Source organism: Vulpes lagopus, chromosome 8 (assembly GCF_018345385.1).
Source record: "Vulpes lagopus strain Blue_001 chromosome 8, ASM1834538v1, whole genome shotgun sequence".
NCBI lineage: Eukaryota > Metazoa > Chordata > Mammalia > Carnivora > Canidae > Vulpes > Vulpes lagopus.
Window position 1 is genome coordinate 6,273,010 of NC_054831.1, and position 23,393 is coordinate 6,296,402.

General features: G+C 43.0%; 1 protein-coding gene across 2 annotated transcripts in view; it reads right to left on the reverse strand.

Annotated features, from left to right (window-relative positions):
- Positions 1–23,393, reverse strand: part of LOC121496936 (UDP-glucuronosyltransferase 1A1-like) — an 81,786-nt gene that overhangs the window by 40,181 nt on the left and 18,212 nt on the right. Inside the window, exon 1 of one of the 2 annotated variants that reach the window (XM_041765858.1) lies at positions 4,975–5,930. The exons of the other annotated variant lie outside the window; for it this stretch is intronic. Coding sequence (XP_041621792.1) covers positions 4,975–5,823 — 849 coding nt within the window. The 5' untranslated portion in view covers positions 5,824–5,930. Of the gene's footprint in view, positions 1–4,974; positions 5,931–23,393 lie in introns of those variants that run through there. 2 annotated transcript variants of the gene reach the window in all.

Genomic DNA, 23,393 nt, shown 5'->3' on the forward strand with positions numbered 1-23,393 from the left:
TCACGCTCCTACTGGTATGCTGCTTCTCCCTCTGCCTATATCTCTGCCTCTCTCCTTGCATCTCTCATGAATAAATAAAATCTTTTTAAATAAATAATTAAATAAAAATACAAAGGCCAGTCACATATTCTGTGATCCCATTTGTTTGACATGATCTGAATAGGCAAATCCATAAAGACCAAAGAGTAGATCAGTGGTTGGCAGGGGCTGTAGAGTGACTACTCACTGGGCAGGGGTTTTTTAGGGGTGATTGCAAACATTTCAAAACCAATTGTGGTGATGGTTGCTCAGAATATGCTAAAAACCATCGAACTGTAAACTTTCCTAGAATGAATTGTATGATCTATGACTTATATCTCAGGAACGTTGTCTGTTTTTTAAACCCGTTTAATCTCATTCTCTTAGAATTACACAAATCATTAATCAACCAAGGTTGAAATTTTTCAGATACTCATGTAGGATATTTTTTTGAAAAGGCTGACTCATGCTAGCATTGTGCTACTCTGGATAATTATTAACAGAAACAATACTATCAAAATGTTCTACATGTCCAATCAGTCATAAATACAAACACATTTCAAAATCCTTTTTGAAAAAAAAAAAATCCTTTTTGAAAAAAAAAAAAATCCTTTTTGAAAGAAAAGCAAACCACAAAAAGTATTGTAGACATTGACCTTAATTATGTACTTTAAAAAGTACCTATTAAGAATGACTTGGCATTTTGGCGTTTTGTTGCTTTGACTTGACTGGAATTCAGTCCTCAGCTCAACCAAAAAACGTGGAAGCTGCAGCTTGGGTGACTATTGCTTGTAGAGACCCCTGAAGGGAGACCACATGGCTCAGGGAATGGGCAGAGGATTCTTGTGGCCCCCCATCACTCAGCTATGGCCCTGGGTAGAAGTCACTGATACTCACGTGGAACTGATTTAGATCACCAGTATTTCTCAACTTCAGCACTATTGGGGAACAGATAATTAATTCTTCGTTAGGAGTGGGTGGGTCGCTATTTCTTGTGCTTTGTAGGACTTTTACCAGCATCCCTGGCTTCTATCTACTACATGTCAGTTTCACCCCCTAATTGTGACACCAAAAATGTCTCCAAAAGTTGCCTTCCAGGGGTGCAAAATTTCCCGTTTGAGAAATGCTATCTAGATGATTCCAGAAGGGGACACCCGGGAACAAAAGAGCTAGTCCTTGGGAATTGGGATCTAGCTTTCTGCGAAAACACTCCCCCTAAGATGCTGCAAGAAAGCCAAGCTGTTTGTATCAGCTCACTCAGCATTGCACAAAGGTCCAGAGAAGAGAGGGCCAGAGACCATGGCTTCCCTACTAGTCTATCAGGCACCTCCACATGCTGCCCAAGTGATCCTCAAACAGCCCTGTGAGGAGCAAGGCACATGATCTCCACCCCATTCTGAGATAAGAAGACTGAAATCTAAGGTCACTTGGCCAGGAGGAAGCTCTTCAAATCTGCTGACTCATTGTCCAACCTCATTTCTTCCCTTCATGAATCTGCTACGCTCCAGGTCTTATATCTTTGGAAAATGAGTGCTGGGCAAACATGTGGCCTTGGGATGGGAGAGTGACAAGGAGGTGGGTTCTCGTCCTGCTTCAGCTCCTCGCTGCACCCGGTGGCCTTAGGCAGCTCATCTGTCTTGCCTGGTAACTTTGGTTTGCTCGTGTACAGGAGAATAGGACTCTCTCCTGCATGGGGGGGGGGGGGGGGGGGGCTCTGTCCTGTTATTCCAGCCTAATGAAGCCTGTCCTACATGTGTTGCATTTGTGGTTTTCAAAATTCTCCAATGAACTCCATCTTGCCTGCCCCAAACCCTGACCTTTAGAGTGTTCCCATTTCACAGATGGAGACATGAACAATGCCAGAGATAAGCCACCTGCCTCAGCCACAAAGCTGGGCTTGAATCCAAGTCTTATCACTTTTACTCCACCAACATAAGGGGGACGAGGGTGGAATCTCTGGAGCCAATGGGGAGGGAAAGCTAGCCCTTTCCACCCAGGTATAAGCTAGGGCTGGGCTCTGATGCATTCCCTCCCACAGAGCAGCCTGGGCAGAGAGGTGATGCTGGTATGAGAGCCTGAGCTCCCTGGGTTTGTGTAGCCCCTAAAAGGGAGATTGGAAACCTGTTCCTGAAGCTTTGAGCAGTTCTCTGCTTTGCAATTGGAAGAGACTGGGATTTACCCCTGAAATCCTTTGTTCTAAGAAAAACACTTCAATGGCCCTTCTAATAGTGAAATGTAATGCCAAACTCTCTTCTAAAATGGAGATTTGGGGGGAACCTGGGTGGCTCAGTCAGTAGAGCATCCTACTTTTGATCTCAGGGGCTTGAGTCTGAGCTCCATATTGGGTGTAGAGATCTCTTAAATTAATAAAACTTTTTTTTTTAATTTAATGGAGATATTGGAAACCTAAGGCAAAGAAGTTAGCCATGGGACAGATGAGTCGCAACTCAGGGTTGGAGAGGAGGCGTTGGGTTCAGGACATCTGGGGTCTCCCAGTGGGAACCAGGCACCTGAGCAGCTTCTCCAAGAGCATCTTGGGCCAAACCAACCAGGGAACCCTCTGAGGTCCCCAGTCCCTCCCTAGGCAGAGGAGGAAGGAGGAGCCGTAGTCAGTCACGCTACCTTGGGCATTGGGGAGTGATCTCATGCTCTGTCATACATGCAAGCCTGGGAGCACACAAGTTACCCTGAGAATAAGCACACCTCCCCAGGTGGTGAATCATAGCATTATTTATGCAGAGTGTTCACAAAGTTTTCAAAAGGCTCTGCACAGTAGCAGAAGCATAATAAGAAACTTAATTATACTGGTTTTATAATTAAGCCCATAGCTACTTATGAAACGTGCTTGCTGACTTGCTCAGCAAAATTGAATTTCATTGCTTATAGTCTGAATTTCTTGGATTATTTCTGAAGCCAAATATGTCTCCAAACTTTAATGGACACTTGTATTGTGGTTAGTATTACCTGATAAAGTTATTTGCCTACTAAGGAGTATGCGGGGTTTTTTGTTGGTGGTGGTTTGTTTTCAGCTATAAATTAGGCCTTTATTTTTCCTGATCTATGATGTATCTTCTTTTTTTAAGCAATTTTTTTCGATGAAGATACATAACATCATTAACAATATTAAAGCGAACAGTTCAGAGGCATTTAGTACACTCACCATGTGGTACAACCACCACATCTACATGATTCCAAAACATTTCCATCACTGCAAAGTACACATTTTTTTTTCCCAGAGTGTTGAAATGGTTAGATCATTTAAGCCAAAAAAACTCTGATTTTGATCACTTTAATTTTCAATATACAAATACAAGTTGATAATTATATACTGTGTAATACAGAATGTTCTCTGTGGTAATATTTGGGTAATAGCTGAGAATCCCATGTAAATTCATGATGCTCAAAAAACACATTCCCTACAGTCTGGTTTTCCATATGACTACATGCAATTCTTTTTGCAAAAATGCGATTGTTTCCTTCTTATGCCATATATTTCTTATGATATTTTTGCTTATTGACGGACTACTGGGTTAAATTTCCCTGGCATGTGGGATTTGTATTCTGTGCCCCATGCTTCCTGGAACCAGTCTGATTATGCTCATTGCCCCTGCTCCTACCAGCTCTTATAGGCATGGCCAACTGTCCAACGTGCCAACAAAGAAATTGGCAGATATTCAAGAAGAGGGATAAGGGTCTTTGGGACCTGCTTGGGATTTTCTTTCTGATGAAAAATGCATTGAAAAAGAGAATTCTGCTGGGAAAGGGTGATCTGAAGCCTTTCAGAGGTATAAATACAAATACAAAAACCTCACAAGTTTTTAATTTCCAAAGTAACTCTGGGCTCTCTTCCCATATGTCAGGAAGGCATCTAAAACCATTTGCCTTAGGTCAGAGGTCAACATACTTTTTCTGTAAAGGGTCAGGTAGTGAGTCACATACATCTCCATCCCGTATTCTTTGTGGTTGCTGTTTTTAACATTCCTTTAAAAATATAAAAACCAGGGGGATCTCTGGGTGGCTCAGCGGTTTAATGCCTGCCTTTGGCCCAGGGCCTGATCCTGGAGACCAGGGATCGAGTCCCACATCAGACTCCCTGCATGGAACCTGCTTCTCCCTCTGCCTGTGTCTCTGTCTCTGTCTCTCTCTCTCTGTGTGTCTCTCATGAATAAATAAATAAAATCTTTAAAAAAAAAAAAAAACTTAAAAAAAATAAAATAAATAAAAATAAATAAAAACCATTCTTAGCTTTGGGCAGATTTGGTCCCCTGGCTATTGTTTGCTGATCTCTGGTTCAGGACCCTGGAAAAAGGCATGGTACCGAAGTGGGAGAATGGGTTTCCACCTGGACTGTCCTTACAGCTCTGTGTCCTTCTAGTCAAGCCCTCACCTGTTTCCACAATGGGTGGGTGTAGGATTAGATTGGAAATTTCCAAGGCTCCTTCTATGCTCCATGACTGTCCCCAGATGACCCAGCTAAAGGTACCTCCTCTTGTTGTCAGGCATATACCCTGTCTTCCCCCAAAGCCTCAGCTTCATTCAGAACCTCAGCCTTGGGGCACCTGGGTGGCTCAGTGGTTGAGTACCTGCCTTTGGTTCAGGTCATGATCTTGGGTTCCTGGGATTGAGTCCCATATCAGGCTTCCATAGGGAGCCTGCTTCTCCCTCTGCCTGTGTCTCTGCCTCCTCTCAGTGTCTTTCATAAATAAATAAATAAATAAATAAATAAATAAATAAATAAATAAAATCTTTAAAAAAAAAAGAAAAGAAAAAGAACCTCAGCCTCAGACCCCCACCACGCCCCTCTACTCTGATCCTGGCATCTCCTCATTGAGGAAGCCCTCCCAAGTGAGAGTTGGCTCAAAGAGCCAAGTGATGAGAGAAGACTGAGCACATCAGAATAATGTCTGCCCATGAAGAAACAGAGCAACCAAAAAAAAAAAAAAAAAACCCACTAACCTGAGGCAGGACTCCCTTCATCTTGCAGTTGGTCCCTCCAATGAAAACCATGTTGGGCATGACTGGTCTGGGATACTCAAACACAAAGTCATATCTTAACAGCCAAATGGAGCCGTTCCGATACAAGGTGGGTAAGTGCACATCTCTCTTGAGGATATTGGATGCAAGGTCTTCGTACTTTGAATACAGACAGTAGAACAGGTAGGTCTCCAGGTAATTAACGAGGTAGTTGCCCACCCGTTGGGGAAATGTCATCTTGTCTGAGAACTGAGTATAGCACCTGGGAATGTAGGACACAGGGTTTGGGCTCCTGCTGATAGTATGCTCCAGGGAGCATGGGAAGCCCCTGAAGAGGTACACGGAGGGCAGGCCCAGGTACTCAGCCAGGATCACCCCACAGGGCAGAGCTGGGTCTGTGAAAAGGGCATCGAACTTGCTCTGCCTGAGGACACTGAGCGTGGCCGAGTCCTCCAGAAGGCTCTGGCAGTTGGTGAAGCACATGTCAATCACAAGCATGCTATTTCTGTACTCCATCTGAGCAGCGTTCAGGAGCCATCTCTCAGCAAAGTGATTCTTTCCAAAAGAGCGGTAACGGTTCTCCAACTCTTCCTGGCCAAATGGCACTGAGTAGATTTGTCTCTTGTAGTGTTTGGATTCCTTCAGAAGCAAATTGACTTCTGGCACCAGCACCACAATGTCATGCCCCTTCTCACTGAGGAGCTCAACTATGTTCTCCATACTGAGCCAGTGGCTTCCGTCCTGAGGGACCACCAGAAGCTTGTCACCTACAGCCTCCCCCCAGAGCACTAGGAAGAAAACCTTTTGAAACAAATGAAGGAGGCGAGCCATCTGGGGGGAGGACAGGTAGCCACGAGAATCAACAGTTTCCCCCTCTAAATAATTCTCGGGACTCCTGGCTATTTTCCCTAAACTAACTACTTCTCTTCACAGCCCCTGCCTACCTCACCTTGCTCTGAATTTTGCCCTTTGTTTTAAAAGAACCTAAATTAATATTTAACCATTTTTATACACATAGCCATCTCGAGCCAATGAGGTCCCTTATCAGCTTTCAGCTGAGCTTTTGGGTTTATCTTTCTCTTTTTCTCCACCGTTCTGTCTCTCCACCCCAAACTCAGTCACATTTTTAGGACAGCTTGGGAGGCCCCTGGAGGTTGGCAGCAGTCCCCTGCCCTGAGCTTCCTGGATCCCCTGCATGGTCACGATGCCCACAGACGAATAGCTCTTAGCACTTCGCCACTTCCTCGACGTATCTCAGAAAGCATGTGTCAACAGATGCCAAATTCAAGACTTGAAACAACACGATAGAGCTGCTGACTCCACACTCCGGTGACCTGGTTACCACAGCGATAGCTGGATTAAAAGGTGGGCAGCATGAAGCTGAGGGGGCAGAGGGGAGTCCGATCTAGCTCCCCACTTCTCTTGGGTCAACCACTGTTACTGGGAGTTTCCTGTTCCATCAGAAGCCAGACTCTAATCCTGAAGATAGTCACTCTAATACCAAATTCCCACTCTGACTGTAATTAAAAGCAAAGATTCTGGAGTCAGCCTAGCCCTTCCAAGCTGTGCAACCCCCACCGCTCTGTACCTGAACTCCCCATCCCTCAAACAGGGGTCGCGTCTGTACCTCCCCCTGCCCGGGGTGGGAGGGGAGGCTGTGAGATTAGTGAGTCAATCTGTAACCTGTGGGTGCCCGGGACAGGTCCCACCGAGAGGCTCCCTCTGGCTGTCAGGAGGCGCCAGGATCTATATGCTACAGACTAAGAGGCACCCTGGTGATTGGAAAGTAGCCCCTAAGAAGTCTCGACAAGTGAAAGAACCAATTCTGCACTGTAAACACAAGAGTATAGGAGGAATAAAGTGGGAGAGAAGAGGAGGTGGAAAAATCAAAAGGGAAGAAAATGTAGAAATATCAAACAATGGGAAGGCTTCAGATGCCAAGGCATTTAACGGTAGCAACTGACCAGCCTGTACCCAGAACAAAAAGGAGGCTCTAACATCAGGACCTCTGACACCTACAGAACACTTTCTGGTTTGCAGAACAGGTTCCCATTGTCTCGGGTCCTGGGGTCTCTGCAACAAAGTATCACACACTGGCTGGCTCGACGGAAATTTCTTCCCATAGTTCTGGAGGCCAGAGTCTGAGGCCAAGGCATCAGCAGAGTTGAATCATTCTGGAGGTTCCGAGGCAGCATCCGTTCCTCTCTCCTAGCTTCTGGTGGTTTGCCGGTGATCTTTGGCATTACAGGGGGTAGACAGGCATCACTTCAGCTCTACCTTCACGTTCACCCTTCGCCCTGTGTATGTCTTTCCAGGGACACGAGTTGACCCATAGCACCCATCTATCATCTCACCCAATTCAAACCCCAAAGTACACGTCCGATTATCCTTGCACGGGCGAGAAACTGAGCTTGCCACCTATGGAAAGGGCATTTTTAGGGAACTTCCGCAGCTCAGAAGGAAATACAGAATTGGCCCCTTCTAGATCCGCCATTCCCAAACCTTTACCGTCTCAGGCCTCCTTAACACTCTTAGCAATGATAGAAGACCCTAGAAGACTTTTGTTTGTGTGGGTCATGTCTACTCAGATGAACCGTTTTAGAAACTGAAATCAACACATATAAAAAGGAACTTCCTCATTCATTTACGGTAACAAGACTAAACCCAAGACAAGTTAACATGACTGACAACTTTAGGGGAAAAGTACTATATTTCCCCAAACAAACAAAAAATTAGTCGGAGGCGGAACACTGTTTCACACGTTCTGCAAGCAAGCCCCTTTAATGTCTGACTTTGTCCATGACGGAGGGACTCTGCTACCCACCTCCGCACTATGCCTTTGCAATACCATGTGTCGCGGTGCCTTTGGAAGACTCCACAGTACCATGGTGAGAAGATGAAGTAGAAAAAGCAAGTAACATCTCAGCAGTATTATGAAATCGTTTGACTTCAGGGATCCCCTGAAAGGCCCTCGGGAATCCCCCCATTTCTACACTTTGAGAATCACTGTTCTAGATCAGGGGATTTTTTTTTTCAAAGGCAATTGTGCCAGTGAGCGCCCAGATAGAAGACTAAACAAATGGGCCTGGACTCCCCTTCCAGCCCTGCCACCTGTCAGCCTGGGACATGACCCATCTCCTGACTCTCAGGTTACTCAACTGAGATCCAGAGAGAAGATCACGTTTCTACTGCCTGATATACCACATGATTGAGGGAGGTCCAAGAGGGTGATAGATGTGGATATGGGGCTGTGCAAGTGAAAGGTGGTTCCTGGCTAGAACAGACTCGCCCACAGCTAGTCACGCACAACTGAACTGTCACACAAGGTCTTGTCATAACCCATGCCCAATGACTCTGGAGGCATGCTGGGATCTTGGAAAGCAGGAGGAGCCTGAGGAGTGGCATGGAAGGGATTATCTCAAGCACAGGGCTGGCCCTGGGAATTTGCAGCCAAGATGCAAATTCATTGTAACCTACAGGGAGGGACACCAGCAGGATTTCCATTCACAATGATCAGAGCTAAGAGGAGGGCAGCATTCTGGTTTGACTCCATCTAGATCACAATAAGACCCCAAGATGGTTACAAAGTGAGCACAGAGTAGGTCCATCCCTCCAGGGCAGGGATGAATTAAACAGGTCCTTTCTAAGAGCAGTACACGGGGAGGCAAAAAGACTTACACAAGTATGTAGACATAGGAGAAGCCAGATGTGCTATAAACCTCAACTGCTTCACACCAGCCCCCCATTCTGCTGAGGACCTTGGCCTGGGCTCTTCCTAGCAAAGCCTTGCTCTGGTCTTTGTGTTGTTAAACAAGAAGCCTGGGAGAAGCACATAACTTCCGGGGGATGGGGGGGGAGGCGTCCATTCTCATTCCTAGCAGGCCCACAATACATTGGGGGAAGGAGATGAAGGAAAGGAACTAACCTCACTTTGCAAAACATCACTAGAGAGATGTCTTGCAAATTAAGAGAGCTTTAGAAAACATTTCTAGGGGATCCCTGGGTGGCTCAGCAGTTTAGCACCTGCCTTCGGCCCAGGGCATGATCCTGGAAACCTGGGATCAAGTCCTGCATCAGGTTCCCTGCATGGAGCCTGCTTCTCCCTCTGCCTCTCTCTCTCTCTGTCTCTGTGTGTGTGTGTGTGTGTGTGTGTGTGTGTGTGTGTGTATGTCTCATGAATAAAGAAAATCTTAAAAAAAAAAAAAGAAAAGAAAACATTTCTAATCCTCCTTCTGAGATTGGGCTATTTGGGCTATTCCTAAGAATGGTGTGTGTGTGTGTGTGTGTGTGTGTGTGTGTGTGTGTGTGTGTGAATCCAGTGGGTCGGTCTGTCAGTCCCAGTGGTTGCAGAGATCCTAAACATAAGCTGGTAGGAACTGCCCTGGGCATGTGGAGCTTGACCTGTCTTCAGGCATCATGAAGAGTCTGGGCAAAGGCCAGTATCTTCTCGGGGACTCCTGCAGACCCCCTTGGGACATGGCCATGTATTAGTGGGGAGAAGGAGGTAGATCCTGGGATTTCCCAAAAAGGTCAGTGGAGGACACCTGGCATTTTGCATACAGGGGGAATCATAGGTGTGCATGGAGGTGATGACATAATAGGAGCAGGAGGTGTTTAGAAAGGTTGGCCCTCCAATCACCCACAACCTATGAGAACGGAGCCTGGACCTACAAGATTTAAAAGCATCTGAAAAGTGCTTGGGACCTGAAAAAAGGACATTTGCTAAATGCAGAGTACAAAAAATGGCACAATCAAATTAATAAATGTTTTATTAAATAACTACACAAATATGTCTATGTTTGAATGGTCCGCTAGGGTTCAGCTCATCAAGTGATACGACAGTGTATGTAATGTGGGATCCTGGGGCAGTTTAATCCATTGGGTAGGCTGCAGAAATCAGTGCTCTGTGCTCTGTGCTCTGTGCTCTGTGCCCAGGTCCTGGTGCAAGTCCAACATGGTCAAGTCTGGACCATCCATGGCTGGGACATGGCAGTCCAGAGAAAGATGGCTTACCTGGCCAGACATCCCCAATGGGCACTTGTCCTACTGTAAGAACTGTGTCTATCCCCACTCAGGGAGGTTTGCATTGACATGGGTGGTGTTTCCAGAAGCCTGGAGCAGTGAGGAGTGTCATGGCCACTAGCCATGACAAAGGGACTACTCAAAGGATGTAGTCAATAAGATTTCCACTTGCTTGTATTTACTAGAGTAAAGAGACCCACAAACACGGGGTAAAGGAGGAAGAACATGCCCGGGTTCCAAACATTAAAGACCTTGCACTATGAGGCTTCGTGTCTCACCTGCTCCTCTGCTTGGCACACCCTTCCCCAACTTCACCCAAGATTGCTCCTCCTCAGCCTGCAAGTCTGCTATTATCAGTTCTCTTTAAACTCTTTCCTTGGGATGCCTGGGTGGCTCAGTGATTGAGCATCTGCCTTTGACTCAGGTCGTGATGCTGGGGTCCTGAGATTGAGTCCCAAATTTGTCTCCATGGAGGGAGCCTCCTTCTCCCTCTGCCTGTGCCTCTGCCTCTCTCTCTCTCTCTCTCTCTGTCTCTCATGAATAAATAAATAAATAAATAAATAAATAAATAAATAAATAAACCCTTTACTTTTGGGGGTGCCTGGGTGGTGCAATTGGTTGAGCATCCAACTCTTGATTTCAGCTCTGGTCAAGATCTCAGGGTCATGAGGCCTCAGGATAAGGCTTTGTGCTCAGTGGGGAGTCTGCTTGAAAGTCTCTCTCTCTCTCTCTCTCTCTCTCTCTCCCTTTGCCCCTCCCACTCATCCTCACTCTTTCTCTCTCTCTCTTTCTCTAAAGTAAATAAATAAATCCTTAAAAAAAAAACTTCCTTTTCCTTCAAAGTATGTTTCATGATTTGTAATTGATAAACATCTGCCTCCCCTACTGGGCAGCAAGCCTCACACACAGATATTTGTTCAATGACGGACCTTTTGTGATAGTTAAATAACCAAAAAAGAGGGAAGGAGGCACGTGCCTGTTTGTCTGTAACAACACAAAGCAAACAAATGCCATGTCCACTGAGTGATTAGAAACCATGTGATGTAAGTCAAGATCACCCTCAGTAAATTTCCCTGCATCTAATATTCCCTAGAGACCAGGGGCATGATGTTCCCTGAGAAGTTTCAAGTCTACACAGGGAGGCAGTCAAGCAAGGTTAGGCACCTGGGCTCCAACATCAGAAGGTCCGAGCTCAGGTTCGTGTGTACCTGAACGTTCACAGCAGCATTGCTCATCATGGCCATCAAATAGAAACAACCCAAACACTGAACAGTGTCCAGACACTGAAGAATGAGCAAAATGTGAGGTCCATAGAACGGAATATTATTCAGCCATAAAAAGAAATGAAGTACTGCTTTTGTGCTATAAAACAGATGAATTTTGAAAACAAAGTGAAAGAAGCCAATCACAGAGGTCCACATACTGGGTGATTCTGTTTCCGCGAAATGTCCAGAATAGGCAAATCCATGAAGACAGAAGGCAGGTGAGTGGTTTCTAAGGGCTGGAGGGATGGCAGTGACTGCCAGTGGGCAGGGGTTTCATTTGGAGGCAATGAAATGGCCTGGAATGAATGACGATGGTTGCTCATACCTTGAAAATACTAAAGACCACCTAACTGCACATTTTTTAAACACACAAACTTTATGATACATGAATTGTATCTCAATTAAAAGAAAAAAAGAACATCTGTCTGTGTTCAAGTCCTGGCTTCCTTGCCTTTTTTCAGATGTGACCATGGGCAGGCCTCTCAACCTCTCTCTGCCTCAGTTTCATTATGTGTGTGTGGAATGGGGCTGCTAGTAATATTAACATTCCTTAGCTTTTGGTATATTTAATTTGCAAACTCTCCCTAAGGGGATAGTCCACCCATCAGAGGGTTAAGTTAATTCATGAAAGCCTCCCAACAAGAAGGGATTATTGATATCTGATCACGTGCCTAATATCATGGAGGTTGGAAATGATCTGTGCCCCAGCCAATTATGGCTATCACCGATTCTTTACCGCATCCCATGCACTGTTGCATTTAGTCTGGAAAAGAGCTCTGCGTGGTGGTACTGCGTTATCCCTATTTCACCCACTTAGGAACTCCGGTTGCTGCCACGTGAAAGAGCTGGCGTGTTTATGAACCCAGGCTGGGATGGCTCCAGAGCTCATGCTCAAACCCTGTAATATACGTCCTCCAAGTCCTCCGGCGTCTAAACCGTGACTGGAGGCTCAGCTTTACTGCTTCCTTATTAACCCCCAACAGCCTCCAGGCATGAGCCCGCCCGTGCACATCCTTCCTTTCGGAGCCCTGGTGGCAGGGCTCAAGGTGAGGAGATGACACAGAAAGGAAAGACATGGGTGGGAAAGGAGATGGAGAAGAGGAACAGAATAGAGAGGAAAAGCAAAAAGGGTGGAGGAGATGGCAAAGGAGAAATGTATGCAGAGGGATTTTCTGAAATCTAGAGTCGGTTCTATGCGCTTATCAGCTGAGATCATCTTGCTCCTCATGGTCTAGATGACACACCCTGCCAAGAGTCCCAGGCCCTTCCCCTAAACCTTCTGACTCCTGAGTGAAGCTCTTGCTGATTCCTGGTCTTCTCTTCTCTGTCTTCCAGATATCCTTTTATTTCAAATCAAACATAGGACCCAGTCCCTTGATGCCACCCCCGAAGCAATTCTCAATGCCAGGCTGTTTCTCAAAGCAAAACTTTCATGAAGGTCAAGGGTCCCTAAGGAGGGAGCTGTATCAATGCAGCACAGAGATAACAACTTGCAAGCACAGGTGGACTCTCTTGTTCCTAAAAGTCCTCCCAGCCACTGGCAATTTCTCACTTACCAGGTGGCTCCCTGAGGTGACCAATCCGCTCTGCCCTGCTCCCTCACAATGGGAGGCCTCGAAGAGTAGATGCGAATTTTTGGAAAGCTGTTTGACAGAAACATAAAACACGGGCCAGCATTTCCACCTGTTCTGTCCTGCAAGGTGCTTTGTGCTCCTAACAGGAGGGTAAAATCCACAAGCTAAGGAGTCTGACTCGGGACACCTGCCTTTCTTCCTCTTTCAACAATCTCCCAAGGCCTCGATCCTTCAGCACCAGCACCGAGGGACAGGGCAACGGAAAAGCCAGATGTGGTTCCTGCCCTCGTGGAGCTGATAGCACACAGGGGTATAACAGACACCACACAGTGTTGTTGAAGACTTCATTAATTGCCATTGTGGTAAGTGCTGGAAGGAAAGGTGATAGCAGGCCTGAGGCCCGGCGGAACGTGGTGGGTGAGAGACCAGAAGCACACAGTGTGGCTGGAATAAGAACAGGGGAAAAGACGCAACGGAGGGGTGGGCAGAGGCTAGATGGCACAAAGCTTCGTCAACTGTGCCAACCATGCCCTGGGGGCCCAAGTCCAAACCAAAAGATTATTGGCTCACACTTGTCCAGTATGACCCAGGCTTGGTCACCCGGTCTTGGGTCCCTCAGGACCGCCAGGAAGCCAAAGCAGACACACGACAATGTGACTCTCCACTCGAAGAGCCAGGTACCTTCCGGCGTGATGCAATACGAAGTACACCCCACTGTGGATGAAGTGTGCCTGTCAAACAGTGGAACCTGGATCCGTCAAACCCACACCGCCTTCCAGTTTCCAAGAACAGCTTCCACACTGCCGCCAGAGAGCAATGACACAGACTGGAAGAGGGAGTATCCTCCAGGACACCTGACCCAGTTAACTATAAAAAGGTACAGCCGTTATGGAAGGGGAGGGAACTGTTACAGATTAATGGAGTGTTAGAAGAAATGATGCAACATGGGAAGCGTGTTTGTATTCTGTTCAAACAAACCAGCTGCTGAAAGACATGACTTCCCTTTATAAGAAAATTGTGGTCAAATTCACATGACATGAAATTCATCATAATCATTTTGAAGCAGACAATTTGGTAGCATTTAGTTCAGCCACAGCGCCATGTAACCATCACCACTGTCTAGTTCCAGAACGTTTTCATCGCCCTAAAGGAAATCTGTTCCCCATTAAGCAGCCATTCCCCATTTCCCCCCTCTCCTGAGCCTTTGGCGACCCTTCATCTGTGTTCTATCTGTGGGCTTGTCTATTCTGGGTACTTCACCAAAATGGAATCACAGCCCATATGGCCCTTCGTGTCTGGGTTCCTTCACTGAGCATCGCATTTTCAGTGTTTATTCATATTACATAGCAGATATCAGGTCTTCATCCACTCTTACGGCTGAGTGATATTCCACTATATGAATAGACGGCATTATGTGTATCCATTCACCACTTGAAAGACATTTGGGTTGTTTCTGCCTTTTGACTATTACGAACAGTGCTGCTACGAACATGCCTATAGAAGCTTCCGTTTCAGTACCTGTTTTCAATTCTTTAGATACATACCTGGGAGCAGAATTGCTGGGTCATACGGTAGTTCTACGTTTAACTTTTGGAGGAACTACCAAACTGTTCTCTACAGCAGCTACATCGTTTTATGTTCCCACCAACAATGGATGAGGGTTCTAGCTTCTCCACATTCTTGTCAATTCTTATCCCCCCCCTTTTTTAAAGTATATTCATATCAGGCATGAATTGGTATCTCATTGCGATATTGATTTGCATTTGTCTAGTACCTAATGATGAGCATCTTTTCCTGTACTTTTTGGCCATTCATACATCCTCTTTGGAAAAATGTCTATATTCCAAGTCTTTGTCTGTTTTTAATTGGGTCATTCGAGTTCTTTACCTATTTTGGATACCAGAATCTTATCAAATATGTGACTTGTGAATATTTTCGCCCATTCTATGGGTCGTCTTTTCATGCTCTTAATTGTGTACGCATAAAAGTCATTCATCTTGGTAAAGTCCAGTTTATCAATTTCCTTGTCTGTTTCTTGTACTTTTGGTGTTATACTTAAGAAACCATTGCCAAATGTAAGGTCATGAAGATTTAGTTCAATATTTTCTTCTAAAAGTTTAATAGTTTTGCCTTTTATATTTGGGTCTTTGATCCATTTTAATTTTTATATATGGTGTCAGGCGAGGGTTGAAATTCATTTCTTTGTATGTGGATATCCAGCTGTCCCAGCACCATTTGTTGAAGAGACTATTCTTCTACTGCTGCACAATTTTGACATTTTGTCAAAATCAATTGGCCACAGATGTATAGGTTTATTTCTAAATTTGTAATTCTATTCCATTTATCTTATTTAAAAGATACAGAGATAACTGGGGAAATTTAATAAATAGTCTAGAAATTAGATAATGTTAAAGAATTATTGATTTTGTTAGGTGTGATCATGATACTGCGGCTATGTAATAACAAATTTTCCTTATTTTTTATATTTAGTGAAGTCTGGGGATGGAATGACACGTCAAGAACGTCCTTTAAAAAATAACAGTCAAGGAGGGATTCCTGTGTGGCTGAGTTGGTTAAGCATCCAACTCTTGATTTCAGCTCAGGTTGTGATCTAAGGATGATGAGCTCGAGCCCTGCATTGGGCTCCACACTCAGTGGGGAGTCTGCTTGAGATTCTCTCTCTCCCTCTGCCCTTCTCCCCCCACACTGTTCTCTCTCTATCTCTCAAATAAATAAATGAATCTTAAAAATTTTTTTTAATTTAAAAAGAATTAAAGAAGTCAAAAAATTTAAGAAAGAGACAATGGGATAGATGAATTAGTACAGCAAAATACTTAAAATATTGAAAATTATTTAACCTAGGGATCAATATATGGGTGTTAATTATTCTACAGTCTCTCCTTTTGTGCATGTTTGAAGACTTTGATAATAAAAAGTTGAAATAAATAATCTTAGTGAGAGGTGCTGGGTTTCCCCACTAACAGATCCATTTGAATTTGAATTTGACTTTTGGGATGAAGCCAGAAGCTGAGAGAAATGAAGAAGCATGCATAAACTCTTCCTGTTTCCATTTCTCCAGAGCTAGAGCAACTGCCCTGAATTGTATAGACTCAGACTGAATTCTTTCTAGCTGGACCCAGTAATCAATTCTGTTAGAACTCACTAAAAATTGAAAAATTCTGGAAATGATTTTTTTTCCCCACTAAAACTACTTTAGTGTTTTCCTGAATGATAATCTGCCATCCATGTGAAAGTACTTAATTACATCACTGAATATAACTTCCCTGGACAGATTAAAGGAGATTTTGTTGTAGGAGACTCTTAGGAAAATCTCCCTCATGGCACTTGAGACATGGGACTACAAACACACACATGCACACACTAAAATGCACATGTGCATAACACACTATCATCTGGCTATGTTTTCTTCTATCAGACAGATGAGACTATGACTCCTGTTCTCAAGCAAGGTACAACAAACTATGTGCTTTTTCCAAGAGACATGTTGCCCATCTGAAACAAGGCAGGAGAAATATGCAATGTCCATAGGTCTTTTGATGAAAATGGACTTTTGCAGTTATGCCGTATCCAGTGTTTTTTGTTAAGGGAGTCTACTTAATTTCAGAATTCCTCTTTAGGATCAGAATTCCTCATAAATAATTATGCTTACTTTGGGACACCTGGCTGGCTCTGTCAGGAAAGCATGTGACTCTTTTTTTTTTTTTTTTTTTAGCATGTGACTCGATCTCAGGGTCATGGGTTCAAAATCCACATTGGGTATAAAGCAAGAATAAACTTACTTTAAAATTATATTTATAAATATATGTTGCAAAAATAGAAGCACATTTATAAATATATAACCTTTTACATATATTAAAGCCTTTCATACATATACACCCTTTAATAAATATATAAAACCATAAAATTTTAAAATATTTGAAGATATGAATAGCCAAACATACAAAACTGTATATGGTTCAATATATTTTATGGATCTCTATATAGTAGGTAGCTATGAAATCATATATGGCTTTACACATCTCTAAAATCCTCTGAGTGATCCAGTATAGCACTGGTTTGGAAAGCATTTGGGATCTTATCCCAGGGTAGAGGGCAAGGATGCAGGTGGTAAACAGGTGGTGCTTGGCACTTTCACTGATACAGAGCAAACAGGGAGGCTCAGCCTCTCAGAATCCTGCAACTTGATCTCCTTGCCATCAAGAGAACCACAGCCTGTTCTTACCAAGAGCAGAAAGCCAAGGCTAATGTTGAGAGGCCTAAAGAGCATGATTTCAGTTTCCCATTGGTGGCTGACAAGTCACTTACTTACCAACCATCTGCTGAGAACGTGTAGGGTTAAGAGCATAGGACTTGACTTTAGGGGCCAATAAGGATCCAGGGTATATGGTGTGCCTTTGCCTCCTCAACTCAACTTTGCTGTGAATCTAAAATTTCTCCTAAAAATGAAATAGATTAAGGAAAAAACAAAAAGATGGAGGCTCAACCCTGGCCTCCAGGGGAGCTCTTCCAGCAGAGAAGACAGGCAAACGATGTCAGACAGGATGAGGGTGACACTGCTCTGCCAGCTGGCTTACTAACAACTGCCTAAGGAGCCATGGCAGCAGGATTTAGAGCCGCCTGCGGCCCCATTACCATACAACAGCCAGGTAAAGGCTCTGGGCAGCCTTTACCTGGCTTCTACCAGCCTGGGTGTATCAGCAGCAATTCCAAGTTAATATGAGCTCAACTCAGGACACCACTGACACCCCTGTGCTCAGACTCCCTCTGCTTCCAGGCCCAGGTACCTGACGGCCACTCTAAAGAAAGGTTAGCTCTTAGTTCTTCCCACCTCTCCAAGGCTGCTGTGTGCCCCAGTTCTGATCTAGCTTGAAGAGAGGCCAGGCTGGGCTGAGACTGAGTGTTCAAGGGGCCACTGGCCTATGTCCAAGAGACCATAAAAGGGTAAGGCAGGCCTATCTGTAAGGTCAGACACTCCTTCCACTTTTCCAGATAGGCTTCCCGTCCCAGCTCTGAATCATCTCGTCTCTGGAGCCCTCCCAGATTTCCCTGGCCATGGGGTTCCACGTTCCCCTTTCTGTGCACATCCACGCACCATATGGGCATTTCCACTTCCCGACTCTGTGCCCTGGACCAGAGCTCCTCTGGCCCTCCCAGCTGTAGCACAGACCTAGTTCCATTGTATCCTCAATGCAAGTCTGTCTGGAAAATGTCAGTGTAGGATCATCACACTGCAACATCTTTTAGTAACATGCCTGATAGCTTCCCCAAAAAGTCTATGGAAACGAGTGTCTTTTCAGGAAGAAAGAAAAGCCTTTTGTTTTCTACCTTCAGGAAGCACTAGTTGAAGCACTGCTGGGATGTGCAGCAGACAGAAAGCCCAATGATGTGACCCAGGAAATGTCCCATCCTTTTGGAGTGAGGGACAAGGTCTCTGTCCCTGCCCCCAGGGAAAAGCCAGAAGTAAAAAACCAAAGAGAAGGGGAGTCAAATGAGCCAGTCAAAGACCCCATTAACCACAAGGGTTCAGGGACATGTGCAAATCCTAAAATAGGGGTACCTGGGAGTCAAGAGCATTACAAAATTATCCTACTTCCATGTATTTGTTATTGATGGAAAGATGTATGAACGGGGATGTTGCAACCCCAATTGTATTAGGAGAAACATGACCTCTGCATCCAATCACAGTACTTTTCTTTAAAAATAACTGCAAACACAAGGACACCTGGGTGGCTCAGTGGTTAAGCGCCTGCCTTGGGCCCAGGGCATGATCCCAGGATTTGGGATCGAGTCCTGCATCAGGCTCCCTGCATGGAGCCTGTGTCTCTGCCTCTCTCTCTGTGTCTCTCATGAATAAATAAATAAAATCTTTAAAAAAAAACTGCAAACACCAGTCATGATCCCACAGCTGATCAGAAGCACTTTGGTTACCTCTTGAGTGCTCTAAATTCAAATTCAGTAACCCTGCTTTGTACCAGTAGCATTCATTTACTAATAGACTTTCATGACCTGGTGGTGCAATGGCTTTTTTCAGGGATAATAAAGTATTACTATTTATCTAAAACTTATGTTTTCTTACTAGATCCCCCTTCTCCTTCAGTCTTCTCATTTCTGACTTTTCCCTGAAGGAGCCCAGAAATCTTGTTCTCCACCTCCAAAGGGATAGAAAAATCTGAGCAACCTATTTTTGTATGGCTCATGAGCTAAGAATGGATTTTATATTTTTAAAGAGCAGTAAACAAACAAGCCAACAAACAGACAAAAAGTTTACAAGATACAGATGGAATATGATGCTACAAAGTCTAAAATATTTACCTTCATGCCCTTGACAAAAAAGTTTACCACTGAGGGGGGCACTTGACGGGATGAGCACTGGGTGATATGCTATATGTTGGAAAACTGAACTCCAATAAAAAAATAAAATAAATGTTTTAAAAAATTTACCAATCTCTGATGCAACATCTTTAATTTACACAAATTAACATGATCCCTGTTACAACACTTAAATTCACTCTTAATGTATGGATGATGGAATTGCTTAATGATTATTTTGCCCCCCCCCCCCCAAATTTCTTGAGGTAAATGTCATGCATTACATAAGTCTGCATATCCTACAGGTCAACAGATACTTTCATTCTCATTTGCCTGCAGTCATGCTAAATAAACCCATCATTATCATCTTAGGTTTCATATATGTGTGTGTGTGTGTGTGTGTGTGTGTGTGTGTGTGTGTGTGTAATCTGAGCACAATTTCTCCAGCTATGTGAAAATTCTGGTGCCTGTGGTATGCAAGACAAGGTGAGCAGAGCCCCCTTACAAAATGCTGTCTTTCCAGAAGTGGTTCAGGCTGTGGGTAATCTGAGTTACATAAACAGGATGCCCACAATACAGATTCACTGAGGGCATGGTCCAATCCTAGCCACTGTTTAGTTCAACGGGGAAAATCAGGTTCCCACTATATGGGAAAATATGACTTTTACAATTTACTGAGCCTTCAATAGCCAGATCAGTAGATAAAATGTACAATACGTCCCTAATAAAATAATTAACTGAAATATACCATAAGATATTTCATCTGGATTTAGTTGCAATGTATTCACCAGGAATCTTACTCTTGTATTTGTCAAGACCTTGTCAATTGCAGGGACTGAATCCCAAATCAAACTGGCCAGACCAACTATTTAACATTATTCAGGAACTATCAAATAATTGTTCTGGGGATCCCTGGGTGGTGCAGCGGTTTAGCGCCTGCCTTTGGCCTAGGGCGCGATCCTGGAGACCCGGGATCGAATCCCACGTCAGGCTCCCTGCATGGAGCCTGCTTCTCCCTCTGCCTGTGTCTCTGTCTCTCTCTCTCTCTCTCTCTCTCTCTCTCTCTCTGTGACTATCATAAATAAATAAAATTTAAAAAAATAAATAATTATTCTGAACTAATTGTTCAACAATGTTTTGAAGGTACATGCTCCAATAAAGCAAAATAAGAAGCATGAATACGGGGAAGGATTACTACAGGCAGATGATATTGTATACCTAAGAGTCTTAGAAACTAAGAAGAGAAATTAAGAGTGTGGTTAGATAGAAGATAAATGTGCAAAAACCAAAGCTATACATTACTTTATACTAAAAATTACTAAAAATTTTTATACTAAAAATTGATTACTAAAAATCACTTCAAAATAGCAATGAAAAAATGCCCTATTCACAATAGTTTCAAAAATAGTAATATGCCTAGGAATAAACGTTACAAGAAAAGTGAAAGGCATATAAAGTAAACTGCAAACTTTTGTTAATACACATAAAGTAAGATCTGAATAAAGACAAATATTACAACTCTAAGTAGGAAAACATCAAAGCAAAAAGATGTCAATCTTTCTCAAATTAACAAAGACCTTTTTGTCATATAAACAGAACCCTATTATTTTATTTTTGAAACTAGACAAAGCAATTTGCAATTTTGTGAAAGAGAAGCAAAAACAAGAATCACCAAGAAAATATAGAAAAAATAGTGACTATGGGGATTTCCTTATTATATATTAAAACAGACTCTAGAGCTACTACAATAAAAATATGATACTGGCACATGAGTAAATAAATAAATTGATAGAACAAAACTGAGAGTTCAAAAGTAGAGTTCAAAAAAGTAAATAAGGGCAGCCCCGGTGGCGCAGCGGTTTAGTGCTGCCTGCAGCCCAGGGCGTGATCCTGGAGACCCGGGATTGAGTCCTGCATCGGGTTCTCTGCGTGGTGCCTGCTTCTCCCTCTGCCTGTGTCTCTGCCTCTCTCTCTAGCTGTGTCTCTATGAATAAATAAATAAAAATCTTTTAAAAAAAAAGTAAATAAATCTGGAAATTTAAAATATGATAAAGATGCATTTCAACAGATAAAGAATGGATTTCTTCATTATATGATGTTGGGACAATGGACTATCTAGAAAAATAATAATGTTAGATCTTTATACCATGTAAATTCTTCACTGTAATAAACGTATTAACACTGGAAGAATTAAAAATACTAAAACATAGTATGGAAAAAATGTTTATATATCTCAGGCTTGGAAAGACCTAAACAAGGTGAAATCCAGAAACCACTAGGAAAAATGGTAACAAGTTTCACTAACCAAAAAGAAAACTCTATATGACAAAAGATAAAGAGCAGTCAAAAAATATTTGCAATACATAAAAAGTGTTAATATTAATAGTCCTACTACTCAAAAGACTTACAGTCATTAGCTATAAAAAGACAAATGGCTCTAGACAAACGACTAAAGAAGGTGAATACCTAATTCCCAAAAGATGAAATCAAGTGACCAATCTATGTATGAAAATCAAAGCAGCTATGTAGAATTTTTTTTGTTAAAAGAGTTTTGAAAGTCTGACGACATCTAAAGCTGGAGAGGGTATGGAAAAACTAGAGCTCTCATGTACTGTTCATCAAAGTGTCAGAATGTTCAATCTTTTGAAAGCAATTTCTCAAATTAATTAAAAGGTAATATGAGTATACCATATGGCCCAGCAAGCCCTACTCCTAAGGACATTCAGCCTACAGAGAGAAGAGAAAGAATGTGGAAATGTGAGCATGCAAAGAAATTATTTAAGAATGTTTAGTACAATCTTGCTTATAAAGGAAACAGTGGGAAAAGCTTAAATATCTATCATTATGGATGAATTGAATGAACTATAGTGTACCCAAAATAAAGAATTTTACTATTAAAAAGAATGTGACAGGTTTGTATAGGCTGACTATAAAGATGTTAATGATTTATTAGAAAGTGAAAAGAGCAAGGGGGATGGCTAAGTGGCTCAGTGGTTGAGCCTCTGCCTTTGGCTCAGGGCATGTTTCAGGGGTTTCGGATTTAGTCTCCCATCAGGCTCTCTGCAAGGAGCCTGCTTCTCCCTCTGCCTAGGTCTTTGCCTCTCTCTCTCTGTCTCACGTGAATAAAAAAATAAAATCTTAAAAAAAAAAAAAAAGAGCAAGGTAAAGAACAATATGTCCAATCAATTACTATATTTTATATTAATAATACAGATGTGACCATTTACATTAGCTATATGTGTGTGTGTGTGTGTGTGTGTGTGTGTGTGTGTGTGTGTATATATATATATATATATATATTTCAGGAATGGGAAAATTTCAGGAATGGGAAAAGAAAAGCAGCATACAAAACTGCTAAGGGCATTTTCCTAAAAGAGATGGCATTAGAATTTTTAAAAAGTGAAATTTCACTTCTTACTGTGTTTTTCAGTAGTTTCCAAAGGATAGTACTACAAAAAGGAACCCTAGAAATTATATACAATTATATCAATTGTATATATATACACGTCAAAGAGGGCAACTTTATAAGATTTGCTAATGCACGAATCAATAAAATGGCACAAAAGAATTCTTTCAACCAGGAAGAAAATCTCCAAATGTAAGGAATGTAAATGTCAAATCTGGAGTTCAGTAGGAATCTTTTTTTTTTTCCTAATGCCCAAAGCCAGATTATTCTTACTATGCAAAAGAAGAGGTAATTTACCTTTGGCAATGGCTTTCCCTCCTGGCAGTTGATGCCTCCAATGAAGACCATGTTGGGCATCACAGGTTTGGGATAGTCCAAAACAAAGTCAGTTCTTAACCAAATTGACATAAGGCTATAGAGATCATAAGGTGTGACAGCTGTTTGGAGAATCTCAGATGCAACTTCTTGAGTTTTTAAAAAATAGTGGCAAAATAAATGTTCCTCCAAGTGGGAGATATGATTCCTCACTCTCTCTCTCTCTGAAACTCATGGCATCTGACAACATGGAGAAAGGTCTAGGAACATAAGAAAGGGGACTGGGGCACTGTGTGCTTTCTTCAAGAAAATGGCAAAATAATCCCCTGGTGAAGACCACGGATGGGAGTGAAAAATACTTGGCTACAATTAAGCCACACACATCGAAAGGATCCAGAAACACTGCATCAAAAGAACTCTCCTTTAGGAATTCTATTTGTATCACTAGGGCAGCCCAGGTGGCTCAGGGCATGATCCTGGAGACCTGGG